This window comes from Cryptomeria japonica, chromosome 8 (genome assembly GCF_030272615.1).
Source record: "Cryptomeria japonica chromosome 8, Sugi_1.0, whole genome shotgun sequence".
NCBI lineage: Eukaryota > Viridiplantae > Streptophyta > Pinopsida > Cupressales > Cupressaceae > Cryptomeria > Cryptomeria japonica.
The window spans coordinates 130,576,942-130,600,578 of NC_081412.1; the positions used below are offsets into that span (position 1 = coordinate 130,576,942).

The window sequence follows — 23,637 nt, forward strand, 5'->3', positions numbered from 1 at the left end:
GACAAGTAGTTGTTCATGTATGTCCTAAAATGTTGACGAAATGTTAATATCACTAGATGAATTATTTTAGGCCCATAATGTGTGCTAGAACTTGTTCAAATCATGCGTTCTTGATGTTCTAAAAGAATTAGGAGTTGTTCTTAAATAAACCATCTTAACATACAATTCAACTATTTTGTGTCTCAAGTGAGTTTATAAAGGCTAATTTGAAGGAAACCAATTTGTTCAGTTTTAAATTTTATTTTAGAAACAAAAGAATTATTTACACAAATACAAAATAGTTTGAATCACTTTTGAAATTATGATTGTAATCTATAACATGAAATGAATAAACTAAATATCAAATCCAAAGAATATCAGTTTTACAGTTTAATTTGACAAAAAGTCTAAATAAGTTCAAAGAAATAAAAGAGAAGAGCAAAAGGAGGAAAGAAAGGAAAGAAAAATAAAATAAAAAAGGAAGAAAAGTAGGTATACCGTTTTCAGTGTTGCAACTATTAAACAACTTTTGTCATAGGGATAAAGGTTTCCACACTAGCTGACTTTGAAGTTATTTCTTTCCATGGAGCCTATTGATATTGGTGATACAACATTTGAATTTGTTGTTTTTAATTTTCTGATAAGCAAGTTCTTCAAACACATAGAAACAAATATAATCATCAGTTATTCCTTTTATTATATTTGAAATGACATATGCTATTGATTTATTCTACTTGGAGGCAACTGGAATACACATTGAACATTTAAAAATTGGAAACATCCCAATAAAAAATAAGAATAGGAATGGGAATTCCCAATGAAAATGCCTCCTTTTAGAACTAATTCTTTTTATCAGTTTGTGATTGAATGACTCCAACAAATTTTAAAATAATTTCATAAGTTTTGGTTTATGTGTTAATCACATGGTTAGGGTTTTGAAAAATAGTTTTTGTCCGCATGAAATGGGCATTCACAGCAAAGGAGTGATCCGAAAACGAATGCGATGGGTAAGGAGATATTCCAACTGGGTATTGGAATGTGTGACCAGAAGTTAAAGTGGGATCGAAGTATGCTTATTTTATGGAGAATTGGATGGGTGAAACCCTGGGATTGTGTTCAAAACCGTGTGAATTGATTGTGTATTAGAGAAAAGGGTGGTGGGACAGTTGGCAATGCAGAGTGGAGTGGACCCATTTGGGAGAGGCTCTCCAAGCCACTCTCTCAACGTGTGGGAACAAACAAAAAACAGAAAAAGAAATTGGATCAAGTCTATTTAGGCTGGACTGGATATATGACAGTCACCTTTCTAATGTTAATCTAATGATGATGGTGCTGAAAATTATCAGAGAGGTCATCTTTAGCAGGGGGCTTAGATCGGATAGGACTTTTGTGATAGTGCTTGTTAGGAATTGGAGTGGGTGTCGATAGGGACAGATGTGATTTCATTGATTTGATAGATTGGGTAGGATTTGGTATTGGGTTGTATTCTTTGGTGCTGATTTGATTTGGATGTTGGCGACATTAGGCTTTGCAGCGGCCACACGGGCTAATTCTCTGGTGTTAGTTCTTGTTATATAACATGTTGGCAGAGCAGGTGGCCCAGAAGCTAATTGATGTTTTGAATGAGATCACCTCACTTGGAGATTGCAAAAATGTTATGAGGAAAGAATGTGCCACTTTGAGCAGAAGGGTAAAGCTTTTGTCGCCCTTGTTTGAGGAGCTGAAGGAAATCGGGGAATCTATTCCTAGTGATACCATAGGTTTCTTTGATGCTATCAAAGCTGCTCTTCACTCGGCCAAGGAACTTCTCAATTTTGTCCATGATGGTAGCAAGCTTTTTCTGGTACCATTCCTTCCCAATTCTTTATTTTCTTATGCAATTTCACATCCAATCCACTTGCATTCTATTAATATACAAACATCTGAATTAGGTTTTGTATGAAATGAATGCCTATTTAAATAAAATCCCTTTTGTTTTCATTGTCTAAAATATCTAGGAATATTTGATCAATTCGGTCGTTTTCTTTAACATGCTACTGCCCCGAAGTGTTTGTAGTGTTTACTTTCACATTTTTTAGGCAAGAATGGTGGCATTGTTGAACCCAATTATAAATTGCATACTGCGATGTTGAACACTGTCATGAAGGATTCATAATGTAATAAATCAGTCACATATGTGGCATTTAGAGGCTTCTTAAGTGTAGCTCATTGATCTAGATTGCATTCTTGACTCGTACCCTATTGAAAACTCCTAGAATACGGTATTAATGGATTCCAAGTTTGAGTTCCTTGCTTCTCAAGCAAAGATGCAGAGTGTTGTTTCATTAAATGCTTATTGCATTATTTGAATGCTGCTTCTGGATTTGATTGCGTGAGTGTTTTTTTGCATCAACGTTTTGGATCTATCATCTGAAACATTGATGCAAAAAAACACTCATGCAATCAAATCCAAAAGCAGCATTCAGATAGTTCGCATGAATTGGGGAAATCTACTAACTTTGCTTATTGCATCTTAACCTCTGCTTGCTGCGGCAATCAATTGAGTGGATACTGATTGAAAAATGGCATCAATAATTCTAGCGGAGATACATGATGTATAGTAGAAATGCACATTACTTGAAATATATTCTGGAATATCGCTAGTGATGTGACCTAACTTCCTGTCTGTATTGGATCTGAGATCTAGGATGCCAGATTTCCCAAGAAATGTTGCAGTGATTAATAATTTGAACCTGTTACAGAGAGTGATGCACTACCATCACTTTACAAAATAGGGATTCTATAACCATTTCTTATAAATTGCTTATTTTTCACAATGACGTTAGTGGATTCTTGTAAGCAGGTTCAGTTTATTCCTCGTTGCAACATTCCATGGGAGATCTGGCAATCAGTATGGCCAAATAAATGAGATTAATGTCTCAATATTGTAAAAACGACTAAATTTGCTGGATGTATTTATATCATACATTATTGTGATCTAGTTATAAGTTTTCTCATTGGTTCAGAAGTTACATTTGTTACAGATTAGGTTGTTATTCTTGCAATGTACCCAGTCAAACCACACATTAAGAATTATGGTTGTAAGTTTCCTCCAAAAAGCAGGATTTCATTATCCTTTGTACTTACAATGTAGTTTTGCAATGCATATGTACGGCAAAGGGTTCTTCCAGCTTCTATGAACTTTTGCATGACTTCCTTTCCAATCAACTAGCTAGAGATTAAATGGTCACTTTCAAGGAAATAGACACACAGCTCAATGCCAGTCACTTTTGGATTATGGCAGTTATAAGCAAGATGAAATGAATGATACTTTACAACTGCCGTTGTATTTAAATTCTGGTTAGTAGCTTAGGTTGATTATGAAAAGTTTTGTTTAGCGAAGCATTTGAAACAGCAACATTTTCTGGCTGAAATGCATGACATGCCATATCTACTTTGTTGTCTATTTGTAAATCAGCAAAGGTATATTAGCTTGCAATGTTACATTCAGGGTTTGTTTGTGATTTGTGCCATATGGATGTTGTGGCTTCAAGGATGAAGCTTGAATCTATTTTGCAAATGGGTAAAAGAATAGAGAATGCATCACATTTGATGTTTAATAAAATTAGTTAATTTTGGATATGAAACAAATGATTTGATTTTGCTTTAACTGACACTTCTGCATTTTTTAAAGGTTCTGGAAAGATATGAAGTTGCAAAACAATTTGATGATATCACAGCTCAATTGGAGCAAGCCCTAAGTATTGTGCCCTATGGCCAATTTGAGATATCAGATGAAGTTCAAGAACAGGTGAAATGTTAAAGCCATCAAGCATTACAATGTTTTGTTCATTAATGATGTAATTTCCTTTTGATGATTATCTGACTTCTGAAATTTAGTTGTTAAATAAGTTTTGTTTATCAACATATAAGGGTATTTCTCTTTGGATCTTTTCTAGCATCAGGTTTTGAGTCTTGAAGCATGCTCATATTGTTGCATAAATTACTTACAATCAATGGCTTTTTTGTTTTATTTAATTTCTTTCAGGCCTAGTAGGGTTAAACTATGCATTAATGCCCTTATTATTAATATATGAGCCTGGCTCTTGGATCCATTACATTTCTATCTGAGGAAAGAGTAGTTTTACAAGTCTTTTATAAGTGTTTAAGTGAAATGCATTATTATACTTAAAGCTTTTGACGTACAAACTGGCAAAGTGCATAAGCTTCCTTGTATGCATCATTGATATTGTAGGTTCCTTTTATCTGTCATTGTTATTGTTTTGATTGGTTCTTTCCCTTATGCTGTAGCAAAGGTTTATGGGCAAGTGTATTTAATTGTTAATGTCTGTTGTGGTTATTTCAAGCTTTTCATTGATAAAAGCATATATGTTTCTGTCCAGGTTGAACTTGTGCATGCACAACTTAAAAGAGCTAAAGGTCATGTAGAGGGACCTGATTTAGAACTTTACAGGGATGTCTCTACTATTTTATCACAGAAGAATGACAGAAATACTGACCCAAAAGTGTTGGGTAGGTTAGCAGAAAAGCTACAGCTTAAGACCTTTGCCGATCTTAAAAAAGAATCACATGCATTGTATACAATGGTCATTGGAAGTGGTGACAATGATGATAATAGTGAGTGTTTAGATCAGATATCAGCGATTTTAAGGAAGTTAAAAGAATTTGCATTGAATGAGAACCTGGAAATAAATGAACCTAACAATGAGAATAGTACTTCTGCTGCTGGAGCATCCTTAGAGAAGCTCAACTCTCCTGATATACCTGATGATTTCCGTTGTCCAATATCTCTAGAGTTGATGAAGGATCCTGTAATTGTGGCTACAGGACAGGTTAAATTTCTTTTGGATTCTATGTCTTTTACTGTACTTCTCATGATCAGTGCAGGTTAAATATATTTAGCTTAATATTTATCTGATAATTTTCCTCTATCTGCTCTGGGTTTAAGGTCAGTACCTTTTGTATGCAGACATATGAGCGATCTTGCATCCAGAAATGGTTAGATGCTGGACACAAAACTTGTCCCATAACACAGCAGACTCTGCCTCATTTTGTTTTGATTCCTAACTACGCTTTGAGAAGTTTGATTATCCAATGGTGTGAAACTCATGGCATTGAGATGCCAAGAAGATCAGGATCTAGCACAAATGAGAAAATGAGTGGAAGTTCCCCAGAAACCCTCAAAGACCAAGCCACTGTGGATGCTCTTCTTCGCAAGCTTTCTAGTGGAGTCATTGAGGAACAAAGAGCAGCTGCTGGTGAACTGCGTCTTCTAGCAAAACGAAATGGTAACAATAGGATCTATATTGCAGAAGCAGGGGCCATCCCACCACTAATTAAGCTCTTGGCTACCCAGGATCAAAGGACCCAAGAGCATGCTGTGACTGCTCTCCTTAACCTTTCAATTCATGATGGAAATAAGAGGGCAATAGTAATGGCTGGGGCAATACCTCCCATTGTAGAAGTTTTAAAATCAGGCAGCATGGAAACAAGGGAAAATGCTGCTGCAACTCTTTTCAGCTTGTCATTTCTTAATGAACACAATATAACAATTGGTAAATCTGGGGCCATCCCAGCATTGGTTAAACTCCTACGTGATGGCAATCAGAGGGGAAAGAAGGATGCTCTTAATGCCTTTTTCCATTTATGTGTGTATCAAGGAAATAAGGCAAGGGCTCTAAGAGCTGGTATTTTGACCCCTTTGATGGACTTACTTGTAGATTCCAATTCCGGAATGGTGGACGAAGCCCTGGCCCTGTTGGCTTTACTTGCTACTCATCAAGAAGGGAAGATAGCCATTGGGAATGCCAGACCAATCCCCATATTGGTGGACTTTCTCAGGACCGGTTTGCCTCGCAGCAAGGAAAATGCTGCTGCTGTCTTACTTGCATTGTGCGCATATGATCCACAACATCTGGATGCAGCCCGGAGACTGGGAGCTTATAGGCCCTTGACTGTATTGTTGCACGATGGTTCAGATAGAGCCAAGCGCAAGGCAGCTGCCCTATTAGAGTGTATGAACAAACAACAAGAATTGCTAACCACGCAAGCATCCTCATAAACCCTATGAGCTTTCCATTTCCTTGTGGCTTGGTGCTTCTCAGTTGCACGGCAAGGTGATCGAAGGTCATCTTTTTCTGTATACTTAGAAATGGTTGTTAGATTATGATTTGGGGCAAGCCAACAAATAGCATTCCTTGATCTTACATGACATCTATTTCTTAACCAACAGAAATTTTGTATCATATTGACAAGTTGGCTAAGAAAGTTTCCGATTAATTGGGTTTGAAAGAAGCTGATTCTGGTGTGTATTGTGCATGTCTTCTTGGCAATGCTTTGAATAAAGCATGCTTGTGCTCTGTTGCTCTCCCTTTGACTAATAGTTCAGTCGTCAGAGAAGTAGGAAATCTCCATGGAGTGAAGAATCAATTCTATTTGTTTCAGGGAATTGTCTAATACAATAGATGTGCAGTTATCTCTCGGCACAATTCATTATTTTACTTCTCTGGATTGGAAGTGACGGTACGGGATGTTTTCCCTGAATACTAAATGGTTTATAAAGGACTTAGTGACAGTTCAAAGTGTAAGAGTGTCATGTCTCTTTTTCAGATTAAGAGAATTAATGATATTATTTTAGTTCAATTCGGTAATCTCAAATCATAAGGGCAATTTTATAATATTTTTTAAAACAAAAGTTTTTTTTAAACTCTACTATTAAAATATTAGTAATTTTATATACTTTAAATAAAATAAATTTTAAAAAGGGTTTAATTACCTAGCTTCACTTGATCATCTAATTTCACTTTGAACAATTTTTCGTTAAGAGTTTGAATTCAATTTTTTCCTCAAGGATGGAAAACCTTAGTTGCACACATTGAAACGTTTGATTGTTGATTTTTAGGGTTGCTATCATCCTAACAAGCCCCAGCCCCAGATCACATTTATCAAGGTTATTAGAGTTGGTCAACATCGCTATTACCCTAAGCACATCTATTCATTGGTCATCAACAATCTTCATCAAGTGGTTGCACTTGTGTGAAAGGTCCTACATTTTTGTGCAACCACTCTTCTAAAAAATTAGAGTGATATTAGCATATAAATAGGCCAAATTCACATCACATAAGGGTTTGTTGAAGGCTTGGATTTGAGGCTAATTTATGAGATTGCATAGGTGCTAATTGTTGAGGTTTCTTCTTTCTTCCATAGACTACTATATGCATATCATCCATGTCATTCAAGGGTTGGTTATGCTCAACAACTCATAGCCTAAAATGTAGATTGATATGCTAGTTTGTATTAGCATGCATCGCTATTTAGATGGGCACTTTTGACCAACAACTAACATTCACAAGCTAGTAGTATCACTTGGATTTTATCATCATAACGAGCTATATGTAGCTAGGGTGAACAACCTAGAAGACATTGAATTGATAGAGTATTACATAGATTATGGTAGGTATACTGTGGTGGATCTTCCTAGTTGCTGGTCAATAACACTTTCCACACCAATCTCACTATTGCAAACAATTGTACTAGCAATTTATAGTTTTAAGTTAAAAAATATAGCATATTTTAAATGACTATAATGGATATAGTGATTGATCTATAAACTTGAGGAGTTTTTATTGCCATTGTGGTGTGGATCTTGTCATAATTTTTTGTAAACTTTGTTACAACTATTGAAACTCAAGAGTTTAATTAGATATGGTAATTAATGGTAAGTCTTGTAACTATACATTTTAAGTTTCAAAGGTATTCATAATAGTAATTACCTTTTAGATCCATCTTGTAGAGTTTTGGTTGCCCTTTTTAGATAAAAAATCATTTGGGAACATCACATTGGTATCAGAGCCTTAGACTCTACCAACCTACAAGTTAATCTTGTGATTACATGGAGTTGATTCAAAGAGATTTCATATTTTCAAAAGAGAACAAAAATAATTGAAGGCTTTACTGTTGGGCATAAGAGAGATTTTAGGAATAGGAGGCAGAGGTAAGAAATACATAGAAAAAAGAGAAGATAGGTTTGAGGCTTTCTTAGAAGGTAGGATCAAGTTATAGAGAATCAAGAGTAGACAAATCAACTATCAGTTTAGAGGATGCAATATTTACTAAATTCTACCATCCCAACTTAGGTTCTCACTTATGAGGAAATTACTTCCAATATTGAACCAACCAATAACACCAACAACATTAGGATACTAATTAGATCAATGAGGACCTTTCAACCTACATTTTTACCTAGAGAGGATGTGCTTCAAGAAGAATATGAACATAATTCAGCTACCTATGACATCAATGCTCACAAGTATGACTACCGACATCTTCATCTAGACATTAAAAATAGATTTCATTTGCAATTTTTTGTAATTTAAGGATGAAGGGGGTTTAACAATTGAAAAGATTCCATACATATTAGCCTCATAGATATTTGTAGAAAATATTGAATAACTCTTTCTCCTTTTGATGATTGAAGGAAAATCATTGTGTTTGGGACAAAAAATAGATACACATCTTTCACTCAGCTCCATGTTGGAAGAAACCATCAAATTCACAATCCTTCACTCAAAAGGCATAGATTGCAAGTAGTAGCAACATGGGCTGATTACATAATGGAATAACCATATTGTTGCCTTTGCTGATTTTACTTAGAGGCTCATGGATAAGTTTGATAGGAAGGATGCTAAGATCCATTTCAAGGAGTTAGCACAATACAACAATGTGGCAAATTTTTAGAGATTATTAGTGATGGTGCTAGATGTGATAGAGAAGAGACTCATTATGTTCTTTGTGGAGGATCCAATTGAACCTCTCAAGGGTTTATTTAATGCCTTTGATCTACTATCATTATCAGATGCCATCAAGAGAGCCTTGACATTGGAGAGTTCAATCTCTAAGAGCAAGGAACCACCTCTAGCACCCAAGGTAAACCACTTTAGAAGGAAGTCCCTCCTCCATAAATCGCGTTGAAGATTATCAATAAAGAAGCTAAAAAGAACAAACCTAGGAGGAAAAAAATGTATTTTACTTGTAGGGAGCCATGGGGATTGATACATCAATGTTTTGGTCATGAACAAGTAAATTACATAGAGGTATTTCTAGATGAAGAGATAGTAAAAAGGAGCTAGATTTGGATGTTGAGAAAGGAGAGATCCAAGAGGGCAACCTCACTTGTCTTTTAAGTGTGCTTGAATATCATTTGTTTTGAGTTTTTGGAGTGTTGCATGAGTATGTAGTATCATAATTGGTTAACCTTAACAATTTCACACTAGGTTTGGGACCATTTTGGTGGATGTGCCCAATTAGACATGATTGTTCCTAGTTTTGGGACCGTTTCCATAAATTTGGTTCATTCCCCTATAACTGACCTTTTTCATGGCTCATTTTACTAGGACCAGTGTTGGCAATATGTGTTGTCATTGATGTCAATCTGATGTATGACAATATGTATTGTCATTAAAAAAAGATATTGATTGGTTTTTGTTGTCATTGAGTTGGATGAATGGAGTATGTGTTGTGGTCAATGGCAAATTAGATGATGATGCACTGGTTCACATGTTATGTGTTGGGCAAATTTGAGAGAAGTAAGGCAATCTGAAGATTCATCAAATGGCTATATACTGGTCAAAAGAAGTTGGTATGCATTAGTTCACATGATTCAATATTTGTTCATTTTTGTAGTCATCTTGGCTAATGTCTACATGTCTTGATTAAGTAAAAACAAGGTTTTGAAAGGAACCTGAACCTTTTTACATATCAGAAAAAAGAAAAAGCATTAAAGCAAAAAAAAATCCATGCTGATCACCCAAACAAAAAACAGTTCCCATCCAAAACAAAAAGGGAACTCAAAACACATAGAGCCGCTCAAAGACAACAAAAGGATAGCAAAAGGACAACACAAAGACAAAGACATAGACCGAGACAACTAAATATTTTTCATAATATCTTCTACATGAATCGCCATCTGCTTCATGTTGTCCGCAGAGTTCTTCAATTCATCTAGCTCTCGTCCCTTGATATCACCCTGATTCCTGGTGTTGGCCCTAGTTATCTTCTCATGACATTTTTTCTCCATCTGGTCCTTGTCGCCCTCCTTGTCTTTAATGTTATCAAATCTGTTAATCAAAATATTCATATTATCCACAGAGGCCTTAAGAATCTAGAAATTTTGTTCAGCAATCCTCTTCACAGTTAATTCCATCTTGTCGACTCTATTGACCAGGTTGTTCATGGTAGTTTCCAGCCCGTTCGCCTCTCTATTCCCTTCCATTTCGTTAACCTTATTTTCTGTTTCAAGAATTTTACCGACCATGGCCTCAGTAGCTTCAACATTGTTGATAGCAACCACTAATTCTTTAACATTTCAAAAATAGGCTTCTCGCCTATCGTAGCATTTTTGATAACATTAATATCATTCTTCATGTTGCTGATATCTTTCACAATTTTGCTGATAGTATCACAAAATCCCTTCATACTATCATTATCCCCATGACAGTCACTAGGATTTCCCCTTTTATTCTCTTGGCCCTCATTTTGCAATCCTTGAGTACTCATGTCCTCACCACGACCCACATCTGGAATCTCATCCTCCTCCTTACCCTTCATATTGTCAATTTTTCCTCCTCTGCATCCTCATCAAAAGCTATCAAAATCTGTTTTTTTACCTTGTTAGCTCCCCTACTGGTATTCTTGTTCCTCTAGGTTTGTTTTCCCATTCCCTTTCCTTTCTTGCTTTTGATGAATTTCTCCTCAAAAGACTCATCCTCGGATTTCGAGAGATCAGAATCAACAACAATCCTCTTTCTTTTCCCCTTATTCTTCCCCTTTTTGCTGAGGTCCTCCAACTCACCTTCAATTTCAAAGTCAAAGTTGAAACCACTATACTCACTTTCCGTGTCATCATCCCTGGTATTTTTACCTCTAATTGGTTTCTCTATGGATTTACCTTTCAACAATTTGTAAACTAAAACCATAAGACCCTGATGAAGAGCATGGTCCCCCTAAGGGTCTTTCTGCATTTCTTTTATGGTGTGATCCATGGAACAAGCTAAATAATAGGGCAGGCTTACCTTTTCACCATGGTAGAAGTGGTTGAGTAGCACGAAATGGTGCCCGTAAGCCCTCGTGAATCTTCCATCCAGAGTAATGTAGGTTATGGTAGCAAACAACACGAACCTCCATGGCCTATAGATACGCTTGGGGGAGTGGTAGGAGTTATCCACCTTCACCATTTTCTTCTTTTCGCCATCCATGATAGGAAATCTATCCGCTGCCTTATCAGAAACACTTCGATCTCTATAGAACTTAATACCATCTTTCACCATCCCCGTAGCTTTTGCAATGATATCTTCATCCACCATCATCATCTGGGTGCCCACCAGAACTTTGCCATTCTTCCAATTCTTTATGAAATGCTTGGTAACTGTTGGGTCTTTACCACAGAGCCTCTCCATGAAAACACTTAAGCCCCCCTCTTGTAGAATCTCCCAAACCTCTTTGTTCTTCTTCCAATCCGAACATGAAGTTGGTTCTGTAGACACCCAAAATTGTCCAGTCTAATTAAATAAATATTTTATTTATTTAATTATCTAAGCTTAATTCTTCTATTAATTAAATAAATCTTTATTTATTTAATTAATTCATTTATCCTCTTCTAGCCTTATTTCTCATTTAAATAAATATATTTATTTATTTAAATTATCCTTCTCCTAAATTAAATAAATATCTTGTTTATTTAATTGATCCCACTTCTTCTATTAATTAAATAAATCTTTATTTATTTAATTAATTCATTAACCTTTTCTACCCATGACACATGTCATTCATCTCTTAATTCATACACTACCTACCCCTTTCATTATTTTATTATTTCTTTTACCTACCCTCTAATCATAGCCGACCTCCTTTTACACCTCTCAATCTTATCCCTCCATTTCATATAGTGTCTTCTATATAAGGAGATGCTTCCTTCATTATCAAACCCTAATCGTTCTATGCATTCTAATCAATCATTCTAATCAATCATCCTAACTACTTGATCAATTGACTACTTGGCATATGCGATCCTACTTGCAACCACATTCCATTCTTTGTTGAGCTCTTGTGCATATAAAATCTGAGAGCAAATATATCAAGCAAGATCAATGGAGATAGGAAGAATGGAGATCCAAACCCTATTGGACATGTGATGATATAATCTTTGTGATTTCATTTGATTTGCATTGTCTTAGGTAATCTTCATATGTTATGGTGGATCTTTGTTGTTGTTAGGCTAGGGTTTTGTGGTTGAATTCATTTAGCCTTTCAATATCGTTATTATTGTTATCCGTTTTCACCATATACAGGTTCAAACCTCTTTTTGTTCCCTCCCATTTTTCCCTCAAATTCACTGGAATTCCTAATCTTGGCTCTGATATTTCCTCTCTAGTTTCTATTATTGCTTGCTAATGTCTACATGTCAAGAAGTTAGTAGAATGATGTTTGAATCTAGTCTTCATATTTAGTGGTTGATAAAAATTGTTTGTGTGTTGAGATAGTGTGCTTATTTCCTATGTTTGTGAATTGGTATTTTTCTCCACACTTTACTACACTGCATGCCTTGGGTGTGCGGTTTTGGAGTTAGCCTAAGGAGTGTATAAGGTGTCTCTCTACCAGTTTTTAGGACTTAAAACACTTGTACATAGAAAGTTATGTGTTTGTTCCCCCATTAGCAGTTTCAGTGTATAGTGTTTCAATTGGCTCACTAAAATGCTTTGCATTCTAATGTGATGATGGTTTGGCTATGCGGTTCTGGGAAGATGTTGAGGATGGTGTATTGAACCCGTGACATGAGTTTCAAAGTTGTTGGTGCTTTGGTATGTGATATTCATCATGTTGTTGTCACACAATCTATCTGGTCTGCACCATGTTTGCCAATTCAGTGAGATACTTTCTTTGCACTAATATTTGATGATTAGTTACTTCAGGAAATGATCGAAGAATACTTGCTAATGATCTGCATATCTTGTATGGTGATCTGCATGGTATTTTGGTTTCTCTTTGGTGATAAGACAAAATTGTTTGCATTCTTAACAACAAGGTTGATATCTGAGTTGACTAAGTATGTTCCTTCAAATTGCGGTTGATCCTGATCTATCTTTTTGGCTTTGAAGAATGTGTGTATGACACATTTGGTTTTCAAATTGAGTGTTGGTTGATCCACAATCTATTTTATGTTGATGGTGAATACAATTAATGCCAACCTATGTAGTATCACATGTTTCATTCATTAGGTCTTGTAGACACTTAAAAATGTCCTATTCTTGACAACACTAATTCTTCTTCTTTAATTATTTAATTAATCTAATTCTAGTCCTCTTTTTCATTTTCCATCACAAACTAACTATTCAATTCCTCTTTAATCATTTAATCAATTGACTACTCCCCCTAAAAATTAACTAAATAATTTTATTATTTAATTAATTGTTATTTATTTACTTAAATTAAATGGTCTTTTATCATTAAATTAAATTAAATTTCTATTTCTCCCTATTTAATTAGCTAACTATGTTTTCTAGATTAAATAAATTTCTCAAATTTATTTAATTTAATGTTTCTCTCAATTCTAAAATTCAAAATTCCCAAATTCCAATTTCCAACTAATTTCATTTCATGTGCATGTCATTTGATGTTTTTGAAAAACGAAATTTAAATCAAATGCAAATTCATGCTAGAAATTCTAGTTGCCCCTCACTTTGACTTCAACTATTAATCAAGTTTTTTTGATTAATCAATCAACTCATTAATCTCTCTAACTAATTAGTTAACTTAGTTAACTCTTCCCAATCACCTTTTCTAACTGTCAATCATCTTTTTCGAACGGATCAATCTATTCAGTTCACTGAACAATCAACTCAACCATCTATCAATCAGTCCAATCATGCAACTAGTTCTCATCGTAATCTTCTCCAACCAATTTTGTCCCAAGTAATCTAAACCATTGATTGAATCAATTTGCATATCAATCTCGACCATTCAAATTTCCTTCAAAATTTTATAATTTTATAATTTTGGCATCAATCTCTCTTTTTCATCAATCATGATCTTTGAATTCTTGTTGTCATATTGTAGGTTAGTAGCACAACTTTGAGAGCCAACATTCTGCAGGAAAGAGAAGAGCAATGGAAGTGATGCACATTAGATTGATAAAGGAGTTTTGGAATTGATTGTTTATTTATTTTCTTATCCATTTACATGTGCACTTTCATTGATGCACGTTTGAAATCGATAATTAGAATAGGGATTTCGTGATTCCCCTGCTCATCTAACTAGCTTTGATTTCGATGATGATTTCAAGGATACAACAGGTCCAATTGAGCCAACCTACTTAATGTTTTAGGATGTTGTAGATGATTTGTAAGGAAGAATAAATCATTTGTGGAGGTATGTGAGTATGTGTGAAGTTTTTTGATGTGTGAAACAAATTGGTGATATATAAAATGATTATGAAGTGTGTCAAATCAACATGACAGAATATTTGGGCTACAAAGAGGACTACACTATCTACATTTATCAGATGCTTCATTTGCAATATTTTACATAATGTTTTTGTTGTAATCTCAATTTATCTTGCTTTAGAGAAGTGATCATCAGATTGCAAGTCAATTATATCTTGCCCTAAGGTAGTGTGCCCTAACCTGCAAGTCTATTTAGGGAGTAGTGAGCCTAAAACAAACTTTGGAAAAACTTGTTTCATATATTGTGAGTTGATCCCCATCGTGGTTTTTCCCTCCTTGGGTTTTCCCCATAAAAAAATTGGGTGTTCTTGTGTGGTGCATGTTGTGTTTCATTATTTCCTTCTGCATATCTATTTCAATGATTTAAAAGTTAATTAATAATTAAGTTTTGAGATTATGGTGATTCACCTCCCCCCCCTCTTGCATTGGAACATAAAGGATTTTAGAGTGATGTTGAATATTAAGATTATTTCGGAAGAAAAATTAGAAGTAATGGAATCTTAAGGATGGGATATTGATTGTGTTGATTGTCAAGTTGATCATCAAGGAGAACTTTGATATGCCCTTGATGATCTGGAAGATGTGAGAGAAGAATGTGAGGATTACAAAGCCAAATTCACTAAGTTAGAAAACATGATTACCAAATTGAAAACTCAAGTTGTAGAAAGCAAGGAATGCAAAAGAAAACTCAAGGTGGCAAAATAAGAAATTGTCAAATTGAAGAATGAAGGAAGCAAAATCTATGATTACAAACTCAAAAAGGCGGAGAGTGATATAGTAAATCTAAATTTCAGGCTGAAGAATGAAATAAAATTGTATATTGTTTGGAGACCAAACTTCATGATTAATCTGCTAAATGTACTAAACTTGAAGAAGAGATTATTGCATTGAAGAAGGAATTAAATGATGCAATAGAGAAAAAGAGAAAGCCTTTAATCTAAAAGGTGGTAGTAACTTGCTTAATGAGGTACCCAGTTATCAAAAACCACAAAAGAAAAAGGGTGGCCTTGGTTTTGAAAAGGGAGAAAGCTCTAAGGCAAATGGAATAAATGAGAAAGGTAAAGAAAAGATTAAAGATGAATCCAAGATGATAGAAGAAGATCAAAACAAATTCACTCAAGTCAGAACAAGAGGAAGACCTTCAAAAGGTTAGTTCCTAATCAAGTTGCTCAAACCAGGTATTCTCAACTTTTTGATGGTAATTGTTTCAATAAGATTGGACATAAGCATGCATAATGTAGGACTAGGATAAACATGAATACATTTAGGCCCTCTAGGCCTCAACCATTTAATGGTCAATGCTCTGCTTGCAAAAAAATTGGTCACATGGAAAATGAATGCAAAAGTAGAGTGACGGGGAATGGTTTCATCAATGTGAACAATGCTAAGAATCCTCAATCTATCAATGGCAATGAGTTTGGCCATAAGGTTGCTGATTGCAGAACTAATGTGAGGAGTGGAAATGCTTTGCAATGTGCCATTAGATGTTATAACTGCAACAAACTGGGACATATTGCTAAGTTTTGCAGAGGAAAGAATATCAGGTTTTCCAGTTCCATAGAAGAATGTTGACATAACTCAAATAAAGAGGGAGATGGAAAAGATGTGGGTTAAAAATTTAGAAGAAAAGAAAGAAATGAGGTGAAGGATGGATTTGTACCTCAGGATGGTGTATCGAAAACTAAATTAAAAGGGTATTTATTCATGGGGAGTCATATTTGCAAATATTTAGAACCCCTTAGAAGCAAAGATGCTAAAATATTTAGCACATTGGTCTAAGGCATTGTATGATTGTAATGGTAACAAATTAGGGTTTCCACCATAGAAGGAAGAAACCACTAATTTTGTGAATTAAAGACCATTACATTCAAAATAGGGTTCCAATCCAATAGATCTAGTCACAAACAAACAAGGATTAGGACTAAGAATTCTGATTGGATTGGGGGTTTTGATGATTTGAATGAATAAACCCTCTTTTGTAAACTGAATTGCTGAAATTAGGGTAAAAGTGCTGGAAGTTGAAGTAGAAATTCCTAAATAGTGAACTATAGATGCAATATTGAGCCACAAACTTGGATCTGAGTAATGTAAGAAGATTCGAACCTATTCCCTGGAAGAGCTCCCAAAATGTCAGGACCATGGTGCCCGTCGCCTTGGTCCTCCAAACTTTTTGCACTCCAAAGGGGGATTGATTTGTCGCTATAAATAATGCTTATTATGAAGATTGTAGCTCTATACTTGTTTCCTGCCCACAGAAAGAAGGTGAAATAGGTTGGGAATAGCGGTTTTCCTAATTCAAACCCCGATTTTAGAATTAACCATGAAATAGAGATGAAAGATAATTGAATTGCAATAATGGAATTGTTCTCCTTTTGAGGGAGATGCTAAATAAGGACTGTAAACACAAATGATATACGTCCTTGTGAAGTTTTGTTTATCTCCATATCCAATTAGGGTTTCATAAAGTCTTCAACAACATGGAACATGAATGCCAACTCCAATGCTCGAATCTTGACCTTATTGCTGCTTAGATGCTTGAAGGAAGACTGATTGCTTTCTCACTTGAATTTGGACGCTTGATTGCTTGATGTCCAATTAAATTTCATATGTGTGGATGATCAAATGAGAGGGGAAATCCTCCTTTTATACTTGCCAATCAAAAAACATATTAATTTTTTGACATGGGTTGACACGGGGCTGGATTTCCCGCTCAATTTTTGAAATGGCCAAGGGGCCCAAAGTTCTATTTGAATTGGGAGGACCAAGGCACGACACCCTGGTCCACCCAATTTTTGGGCCAGGACAAAGGATTAAACGATGCATGAGGTCAATATGAAGTCAAATTTGCATGATATGAGAAGAATCAAGTCCTCATCAGGCCTAGGGGCACAAACGCTAAGGTGAGGACCCTAATGCGGTTAAAATTGTAAGGGAGTACAATTTAGGATGCTACATGGACATGATGTATTCACAATACTGAGTCGATTGGCTTGATTTTTGAGCAAATGATCATCTTGTAGAGGATTACAAAGTGGATGACATATCATTGTTGTGGCGAAAGGATTAAAAGCTACTAAACATGAAGAACGATTAACGCAAATTTTTTAGGGCAAATAGGAGAAGTATATATGTTGTATTTGGTCATTTTTTATCTCATACAAAGCATTCAAGAGTAAGGTGCTAAGGAGAAAAGAGAGATTTCAATTCCATCTGTGTGCAAACCCTAGCTATTGATCTTCTAGGTATTTCTCAATAGTTTCTGCAAACTCTAAGTTCAAAAGTTGAAAATGGCTACTCCTAGGGTTATAGAAATTGTAGATAAGCCAAGACCTCCATTCAATAAATGATCATTCAAGTTGATCTTAAAAAACACTATTGGGACATTTTCTCGTGTGACGATTTACATTGATGATCACATGGAAGAGTACGCTCAAAAAAGTTGGCAAAATTTAGAGACAAACATTTGTTTGATGATGAGTTCATGTTGAAACTAGAGTATGTCCATCTAGAAGAAAAGGAATTGGATGTTTGGAGTTATTTCCTCATGTTTCATGAAGAGGAGATGATCAAAACTATATTGAGATGTATACATGAATAATTCATTTGGTTAGAGCATCCCTACATGATAATGAAGGAGACAATTAGGGTAGTGACATGATTATGTTCTACTGGAGATGTCCCTACACTAAAATCTGTGAAGAATGATGTGGTTACTAGGTTAATCTGAGAATAGTTTGATAAGAGAGCACTTACCATTGATGACATTGTTGATTTGGGTGTTCGATATGCTTCTATGGGCATAGCCTATAAGATTTATTTCACCAACATAGAATATTCCTCCTCTGCTACTGTCATACATAACGTGTACCAAAATGGTCAAGGAAGGCAAAGATTTCAACCTATGTGAGATGTTGAGACAACAATTGATAAAGAATTATGTAGAAGACCAAGGAGACTAAGTACTTATTTGGTATGGATCTTTAATTATATGTTTAATACTATATTCCATGAATGATTTACCTAGTAAGGGGAATATTGTTTGGAGAATAGACGTATCTGTAGCTTCACAAATAAGAGATGATGTGCATAGATTTTTAGATGGGAAATCTAGTGACAATGCTTATTGGGGTTTCTTCAAAACCTTTCAGGGTGAAATGTAAAAGAGACATAGAATACCAGTTGAGGTTGTAGAGAGATACAAGTAGGTGATCACATTTATGGTTCACAAATATAAATTCTACATGGAGGCTGTTGAGCCTAGGACATATTGGATCCCTAAATTGCCATATGAGCTCCCCAGAGATGAGTGGGTTTCTTATGCTGAGTTGCTAGTTAGAAAACCTATTAACCCTAATGCAGAAAGGTTTGGAACTCATGAACAAATATTCAATAGTCAAATCAAGAAAAAGGTGGATGAAAAGTTTGAAAAGATGAAAGGAGATCTAGAGAAGAAATTAGGTGTGGAATCTAGGAGTACTATTTGTTGGAATCTAATAACACTGAGAGGGGGGGAGTGAATCAGTGTTATACTAGAATGATTAATTTTAACCTTATTAAAAAATGCATAAACCAACCGGTATACCGATACATACAGAATTGAAAGAAGTAAAACAACCAATAAGCCAATCACATAAATGAAAACCATAACACACAAATTTTTACATGGAAAAACTCAAAGAGGAAAAACCACGGTGGGATTTGTGACCCACAATATCAATCCACTAGCCATATAAAGAAATATTACAAAATATGAGGGGCCTGGACTTGCAGGAAGGCTTACAACCTAGAGCACACTTCTCAATCACAAAAGGAGCCTCACTGACTACATAAAAATCCAGACTACAATCCGGAGAAGTATGAACTGCTAAGATAACATCTTCTATGCCAGAATATAGTTCCGGTTTAAGCTTTGTCTGTTTCGGTCTAAAACCCTAAACCCTTTACCGGAATAACCCTTACATAAATATCCTCACATACATGATCTTTCTGATATATTTCGCATCGTATTACATTTGCATATCCATAATCTCCTATCTCATGTCTCTATCAAAATGATCTATCAAATTGACCTATATACCTTATACAAATTATCATGCCTTATGTCGGCTTACAAAGATATATACGATATCAAATTACATGTCAACCATATAACATAAATGCATAAATATCAAAATCAATTGCTGATGCCAGATCCAAGATATGTCGGCCTCCAATACTGATAACCTTTACTAAACCACATCGGCTTGCATTGCCGGTAACCAAAGAAATCCTTTTGTCTTGCCGGTGTAGTATCTGTGAAGTGCCTGTCAGTACACAATTGAACAAAAACATGAAGTCAGAACACAATACCATATTGCCATCAATGAAAACATAGTGAAACCAACCAATTGAGTGTCAATTGCGAACAATCTCCCCCTTTGGCATTGACGACAACATTCATGTGAAAAATGGTCAAGGTTTCATTTGCCAGTTTCATCTTGCCCTGCTCCCCCTGAGCTGAATATCCATTAATGCAAAATACTCCATATTTCCATAGTTATAACTCTCATATGTCCATAGCTCCCCCTAATGTATACAACTATTTCTATTGTTTTTGACATCTATATCACTCCCCCTTTGACATCAATGCCATCAAAAATTCTAAAACGAATGTCAAAGAAAAAGAATTGTACAATGAATATCCCAAAATGTCTTACCAAAGCTTAACAAATTTTAAAATTTCCAGATAAGCCTTCTCCAGTAGCTCAAGATAAGTATCCCAACTTGTTTTGAATGTGTCAGAAATAGATACAAGTCCACTCAATATATGTGCAAATGACTTTTTCTCATTTACCTCTTCCAGTGTGGACTTTCCCACCATATCCATGCATTCTTCCTTATGTACACTGAGTGAATCCAACTGAGAACTCACCAAGCCTCTCAGACTTCTGGCTCTTCTTATTATTTTGTCTCTTTCCTTTAAAGAACATAAATTTGGTTCTCCAAAATCAAAATTTGACCATCAATTGATTTAGTCAATGAAATCAATTCGTCAAAAGAATTAGCTATATTTGCAATTTTCTCTTGAAGTTCTTTTATCTTCTTATCCACATTAGCTGTAAGTATATCAGTATTACAACATACCCTATATATATTTGTACATTTCTTCAAAGAATTTTTTATTAGTTTCAACTTCTCATCAATCTTCTTCTTCTCAGATTCAATTACCTAATCAAATGCAACTCTTTTAGCTTGAGTAAACCTCTCTAGTGCTTGCCGGTTTGAAATCTGCTATAAGGATTGAAAATCCTTTGAAATATGCTTAGTAATTAATTTAAGTTTGCCAAATGGGCCTGTTGTATTTTCAATCTTGCACTCTAGGACTAGTCTATGTAGAACAGTGATTGATTGATCAATAATCCCTTTATCTGTGGATCCCTCCTTCATTAGTTTTTGTGCTGCCATCATCATGAGTTCAGTAGGACTCATCTGTGTTATGTTTTTCTTTTCGACCTGTGAGGTGTCAATTGACAAAAATGATGAACCAATTACTGGTTCCCTATTGGATTCCCCTTTCTTCTCTTCTGAAGATTTATCCTTTATAACTTCCTCACTTACACTGGTGGCTTCGCCACTTGGTGCAGTTTGTGTAACTGTTGGTTCCTCTGTAGGAACTGTAATCTCAACCTATACATTTGTATTCGGAGGACTATTATCCTCAATATTACTGTCCTTTACAATATTAACTTGTTCACTCTCTGTATTAACCGGTATCTCAATATTTGTTTGTACATCTGTATTTATCGGGGGCTCAATTTCCACTATCTTAATATTTTTCAAGACTGAGGGTGAAGTACCCATAATCCCCTTTCCTTTTCCTTGAATCGAGGTATCTACAATGTCTATCTTGGTTTTCGGTGAAGTAAAGAATCCTATGTTCTCTCCAAGAAATTTAACCCATTCTTTTTGAGTCTCCTTTATTATTTCATTTACTCTTCCTAGCATCAGACTAGTTATTCTATGTTTTCTATTGAATTTTTTTCTATCTGCCACCTCAAGTGTCTTTTCCATTTCATTTGGAGCAATAGTAACACAAATAGATAATATCTCTTGAATTTTAATATGTTTATCTTCTTGCATAGTTGATAGTCTTCTAGCATCTAACATATTATACAATTCAACCAGTATTTGATTTTCTATTTCTATTAAGGCTTTCTTATAAATATCCAAGTATAATAAGACTGCTTCCTCCACCTCTCTTTGTTCATCATCCACTAAGTGTTCATAATAAAATTGAACATTTTTCAACATGCCATCCTTAGTGATTTCATCTACTAATTCTACACAAGTTTTAGGTGGTATGATAGTCACATTACCAGATTCAATTGCTAAGTCGATGTCACTCCTCTTCTTCCTCTTTGCAGTACCAGATGCAGCTGAAGGTGTTACCTTTGGTGCTTTCTTTTGTGCCAGTATTTTTATTGTAACCTTCCTAACTAGTTTCTTTTTAGCTTCAACCTTTGTTTCCTCTGTTTTCTTCCTAACAACCCTCTTAAATGCCAACAGTGTGTCATCCTCAAATTCTGATTCTGCAGTAATAGGCTCAATATGTACTTCAGGATTCCTCTTTTTCCCTCCTTTCTCTAGGACATCATCAATTAATGCTTTAATGTCCTTTGAGACTTTCTCCACAAATTTTCTTTCTTTCCCTTCCTACTTCTCTCTTTTCTTCTGGTTGAAATTTGTTTCAACCTCTTGTGTTTTCTATTGTGCAATACTAGAGGGCTTCTTTGCCTCATCAATAGGTGCATCAATCAATATTTTTGCATAGGCATCAAGAATCTATGCATCCACCTCATAGCCCATTTCTTCAATCCAAATCTTTCGGGGCTTAACTACTTCCATAAGTTTTTCATCCTTCTTTACCATGAAGCATATGTTAGTTGAATATTTTTCTACAATATGCTCAAGTACCCTTATCCTAGACGTCATAGATTTATAGAATGATTTGAAATATCCCCATACCTTATCATCTCTCTGAATTCCTAAGGCAACAATTGACAATTTCAATTGTCTCCCTACTGAGATGTCAAATGCCCATTGCCTTTTACCAAAACCGAGTGTATCATTCATGAAATATAACATCAAGCAAACTATCAAGTTGCCATACCGGAATGTACCCTTCTTTTTACCCTTAATTTTTCCTAGGTTTATTAATAGCTCATCTAGCATCCAACCACATAGATCCAATTTTACATTCTCTCTCATTATTTTGTATGCAACCAAAATACATGAACTGGAAACATAATTCAGTCGGTTTGACTTAGTTACCTTATACCCAATGATCATGCTACCAAATCTGATGTTCATGTCAGTAATAGTGCTCACTCTCATGGATCTCCTGTCAGATGTCGCACCGATGATCTTGTTCACGAAATCATTCGAAACCTTCTTGTCTAGATGTTGCCCAATCGATGGTAAACCAGTGATTTCTCGGATGGCTTCCTTGGTGATTTTGTAAGGTCTATTTAACCATATAAATTCCCCATGTACTCTGCTCAAAACATATCTGATTATCTCATCTTCAAATTCTGGAATATCCAGAATGTCGGTAAACCCTGGGTCTTCAATATGCTTGAATGCCGGTTTGATCTTTCCATATTCTCCCATCAGCTCACTCATATACATACCCTTAATTTTAGAAGTTCCCAAGTCCTCAATGTGATAGTGAATATATGCCCTAACATCTTCTACATAGACAACTCCCTCTGGAATGTGAGAAAATGCTCCAACCGAATCTTCTAGGGTAGCCACATGTGGATGCCGCTTGAAAATTGGCCTGGGGTAGTCCTTGACCTCTACTACAATCGGGCTTGCAACAAAAATAGGAATAGATGATGATCCCACTTTCATGTTTAAAGATAAATACCTTTTGATCGCTTTTGGTGAATACCTCCAACAAATTCTTCCATACACTAGTGAAATTGCTCAAGAAGAGATCTGATTGCTCTGAATTGCCTTTGATTTCTCTTAGTCACTCTTAATCACTTTGAATTGCCTTTGATTGCTCTTAGTCACTCTTAATTGCTCTTAAATCACTCTGAATGCAAGGTGATCAACAATGAAGTCAATTAGACCTTTTAACCTCTATGACAAATCCTAATCTTCCATTGACATAAATAAC

The 23,637-nt window shown here is 35.3% G+C and overlaps 1 protein-coding gene across 1 annotated transcript; it reads left to right on the plus strand.

Moving 5' to 3' along the window:
* The first annotated feature begins 730 nt into the window (after window positions 1-730).
* LOC131041591 (U-box domain-containing protein 14) lies at window positions 731-6,621 on the plus strand. The gene is made up of 4 exons (XM_057974725.2): window positions 731-1,822; window positions 3,653-3,769; window positions 4,362-4,811; window positions 4,949-6,621. The coding sequence occupies exons 1-4, from the start codon at window positions 1,559-1,561 to the stop codon at window positions 6,038-6,040; spliced, it is 1,923 nt and encodes a 640-aa protein (XP_057830708.2). The 5' UTR covers window positions 731-1,558; the 3' UTR covers window positions 6,041-6,621.
* The last annotated feature ends 17,016 nt before the right edge of the window (window positions 6,622-23,637 follow it).